Source organism: Thalia democratica, chromosome 1 (assembly GCF_965202585.1).
Source record: "Thalia democratica chromosome 1, ktThaDemo2.hap1.1, whole genome shotgun sequence".
In the NCBI taxonomy this organism is placed as follows: Eukaryota; Metazoa; Chordata; class Thaliacea; order Salpida; family Salpidae; genus Thalia; species Thalia democratica.
The window spans coordinates 52,405,795-52,409,541 of record NC_139165.1 but is presented as its reverse complement, the minus strand read 5'-3'; the positions used below and the strand labels follow the sequence as shown (position 1 = coordinate 52,409,541).

Below are 3,747 nucleotides of genomic sequence, written 5' to 3'. Positions count from 1 at the left end.
GCATTTGGATTTAACACTATGCAAATTTTCACTTCATGTTTGCCAGCATGAGTAGTAAATTTTACAGTTTTAATATAACTTTTACATTTAAAGTGTTAGTAAAAGTAACTTTGTGTAAAATTATTATTAATATTCAATTTTGATTGTAGTCTGAATTTCGTAGATATAAGAGGAACTTTAAAAGAAAATTTTAGTTTAGAAAAAACCAAAGCTACGTAACAAATTACATAAATAAAAAAGTCAAGCAAACTTTGTTAGTTGAAGTTTAAATTTGTTCACAGATACATTTAATAAAGTAATGACTGACAAATACAACAGCCTAAGTTTGGCGTTTGGAAATTCGGAAATGACGAATTTTCGTACCGAAGCTTTATCAGTAAAAGTACCTCAAAAGTCGTATGTAAAAGGTTATTATGTTTAATTTAATATTAATTAAAATTAACCAAGTGTATTTATAATATATTTAATAATGATTGTTTAACATTAGAAAATATTATTTTATATTACTTTTTAGTTCAAAAAAAACTTGGTTTTCGAATAGTGTTTTAATAAATTTTATTTTATAACAGTTCCAATGAAAAACAAAAAGGTGAGAAATTCAAGAAGATCATATACAACTAAACAGTCATTATTAAGAGTGAGAAAATTAGAAATTAATGAACATAAAAAGTATGTCAGTTACAAACAACCAATTGAAATTCACAAACATCTTTATAAACATCTAGAAAAAAATATCGTAAACAGCAATCCAGAATTAGAAAACTATGCATTTCAATTTCAAAGTTTTAACTTGAAAAAAAATGAAGCATATCAGATTAATAATAGCAATTTAGTCGCTAAAAATACTATTTCAAGCAATGCTTTCAATTTAAGCGACGCTTCTTCAAAAATACCTTTTTACAAACTTCAACAGCAAAGTATACTTCAGAAAAAAGAGTTCAATAAAAATAAGCAAATACAAAACGATAAATTTGATTACAGGAAGGATAACCAAATTATTTTAGCTCACCCTCAAGTACCTACCAACTATGCGCATGTCCAACAAAGTCAAAAGGCTACAGCAGAGCGATCTTTAAAAAACAACTTTCGAAATTTGAGTAACAAAACAAAAACAAGAAAACGGCAAGCCATAGAATCAGAGAGACGAGATTATGAGTCGACGAACCGTAACTCAATTATACCAGTTGTCGATAGAAACGGCGTATACTGCGGATGCACCGACTGCGCAAGTGCAGCTGCCTTGACCTATCATAATTGCTTTGTGAACAAGTTGAACTCAATGCAAAAATTCCAGCTTAATAATCAATATAACAAAAACCATCATCAGTTTGTGTTTCAACCGCAGCAGGCTTTACCTAAACAATCTTGGCTCGGTTCAAAAGTGCCAGTACCTTCAACCGCCCATAACTGTTATTCAAGTTTTTTAGCTGAAAATGCAAAAAGACTGTGCTTGAGTCATGTAAGTAAGTCTGGAGAATACAGTTTTTCTTCCAAACAAAACAGTACTTTTCTACAAGGTCATGAGACCAGTGCGAGTGTTGCTCAAAGGCAAAGCTACCATATGTTAAACAGCGGCTGCTACGATTCTTCTTTTTACAATAAAATTGACTACAAACAGCTAGTTCTTAACCAAGCTATGGCTGCTAAAAGTTCTCAGAGTAAATTACAGCAAAAAAACCCGATACTTTACCAATGGTCAACATCCTCGCTGGAGTCTCGCAATTCAGAATCGATGCAAGGATCAAGCGGACTCATCACTCAGCATTCTCCAGAATCAAAGTCGATACTATCAAACAATTTTGATTATTCAACAAACAACTTGTTTTTACAAAATCACCCAGTTGTAGTTTAACTTTATAGATTTATTTTATTTCAAATGTTTTGTTCAATTTAACTTAAATTTTACCGGTTGTTATTTCATACAACAAAGTTTGCTTTTAACTTTAAAAAAAAAATTCTCATCCTACTGTATAACCCACGCCACCCGTACTTGCGCTTTTTCCGTGGGAAACAAGTCTCATTGTGAAATATTGAATTACTTATCACGACCTTCGAGTGTCGTTTGTTTCAATTTTTGTCAGCTAGCTAGCTATAACTTGTGTTTTTTATTGCGCTTCACTCTGATAACTTGACAAGCAGGGTGCATAAGTGCCAAGCAGCAGTTTAATAGCTACGTACATCCTGATTATTTTCTATGGTTCACTCATGAATAGAACTTAAAGTTTAATCAGCTTCTTTGTTCTTACACAAACCGCGCAGCTGTATGCTCGCATTGTTAACTTTAAAGCTTATTCTACAAATAGAAATCGTTGAAACGCTTTGCTCAGTAATTATTTTACTTCTGTAAGTACGTGATGTAAGTAAATTACCAGTGCTTACTAAAGCTTTTAATCAAATTACTCGACAAGGCGTAAAAACTATCTAATTGCATTTCGTTACTTTTTAGCCTAAGTGCCTTGGTCGTAAACTGTGTGATTAAAATTTGTTTTCAAGTCGGATTATTTGACTAACTGTCAAAACATAAGAAAAGTCTGCTTTATTTCTTTTAATTGCTGCTCTATCGTTTTAATTTTTCTTTAATCGTGAATAAAACTCAAAATCTTTTACAAAACTTGTTTTTTTATTATTAATTACTCAAAAAATTATGTATTGATTAGTAGTATACACATTCTTTACCATTCTAACAAGTCTGTTAAATTATAATATATTTTATAATTGAGAATTATTTTTGTATAGTAATATAAATAAGTAGTATTAACAGTATTAAAAACTACTTCAATAAATTATGAAAAATTGCATCTAAACTATTATTAAAATATTTTTATTTTCGTTTTTAACACTGTAATTTTATATGCGGAAATTAGCTATGTCAGTTAAAAAGTACTTCTGCTTACTACTTAAACCGTTTATAACATACTTATGATATTGCAACGCAAAAGCGAAGTTGATGTCATAACGGAAGAAGTGCGTATTTCAACAACAACTAAAACCTATTTAAATTGATTAAGTTTCAAACGAGACAGGTGCATGACAAAAGAAGCAGTAGTACCATAAACTTTTTAGTTGCCAACTTAAATTAAAGCTTTTTGTTTTCTGATCATACTGAGAGCAAAAATATTATCGATAAGCTTAGAAAAAACTTTAAACGTAAGTAAAACGTTTGACAAATTTCAAACTTATATTTTTAGTTTAAGCTTTTTGAAATATTTGATTAGGCGATCATAACGAAAACAAAAAAATTGGCTTTTTCTAACTCTGCGCTATGGTAATAAAACAAAAATTTAACTTTATTGTTTAGTACAAACAAGATAAGTTTGAATATTCTAACTTTATGTTTTACATATTATTATAAGATAATGCAATGCCTTTTTAATTGTAAAATATTTTTTTATTCTGGTTTTAATTTTTTTGTGAAATGAATGTTCATTTTTAAGTATATAACTTATTTCAAGTATTTAACTACTTTAATCAAGTACTTTAAGACAGCTTTATATTTTCGTAAACTTTTAAAGTTTAATTTACAGTTTATTTTATAACTAATCAAAAAAAAACTATTCGTAAACAATATCAACAAAAAAAAGACGCAACTGTAAACAGTCGTAAAATAACAAATAAAAAACTTAAACTTTGAAAAAATAATCTAGCTTACTTTTTGTGTTTTAATAATTAATTTTGAAAAAATATATAATAATCTTATTATTATTTAAATAAAATTAATGTACTTAAAAAAGTTCAAAATTACAAACA

General features: G+C 28.5%; 1 protein-coding gene across 1 annotated transcript; it reads left to right on the top strand.

Annotated features, from left to right (window-relative positions):
- The first annotated feature begins 286 nt into the window (after positions 1 to 286).
- Positions 287 to 2,605, top strand: LOC145833764 (uncharacterized). Its single transcript, XM_082940943.1, has 2 exons — positions 287 to 407; positions 570 to 2,605. The coding sequence occupies exons 1-2, from the start codon at positions 299 to 301 to the stop codon at positions 1,850 to 1,852; spliced, it is 1,392 nt and encodes a 463-aa protein (XP_082797069.1). The 5' UTR covers positions 287 to 298; the 3' UTR covers positions 1,853 to 2,605.
- The last annotated feature ends 1,142 nt before the right edge of the window (positions 2,606 to 3,747 follow it).

Coding starts and splice junctions, on each gene's coding strand:
- LOC145833764 (XM_082940943.1), top strand. CDS start 299: ATGACTGACAAATACAACAGCCTAAGTTTGGCGTTTGGAAATTCGGAA. Junction 408..569: donor TCAAAAGTCGTATGTAAAAG/GTTATTATGTTT, acceptor ATTTTATAACAG/TTCCAATGAAAAACAAAAAG.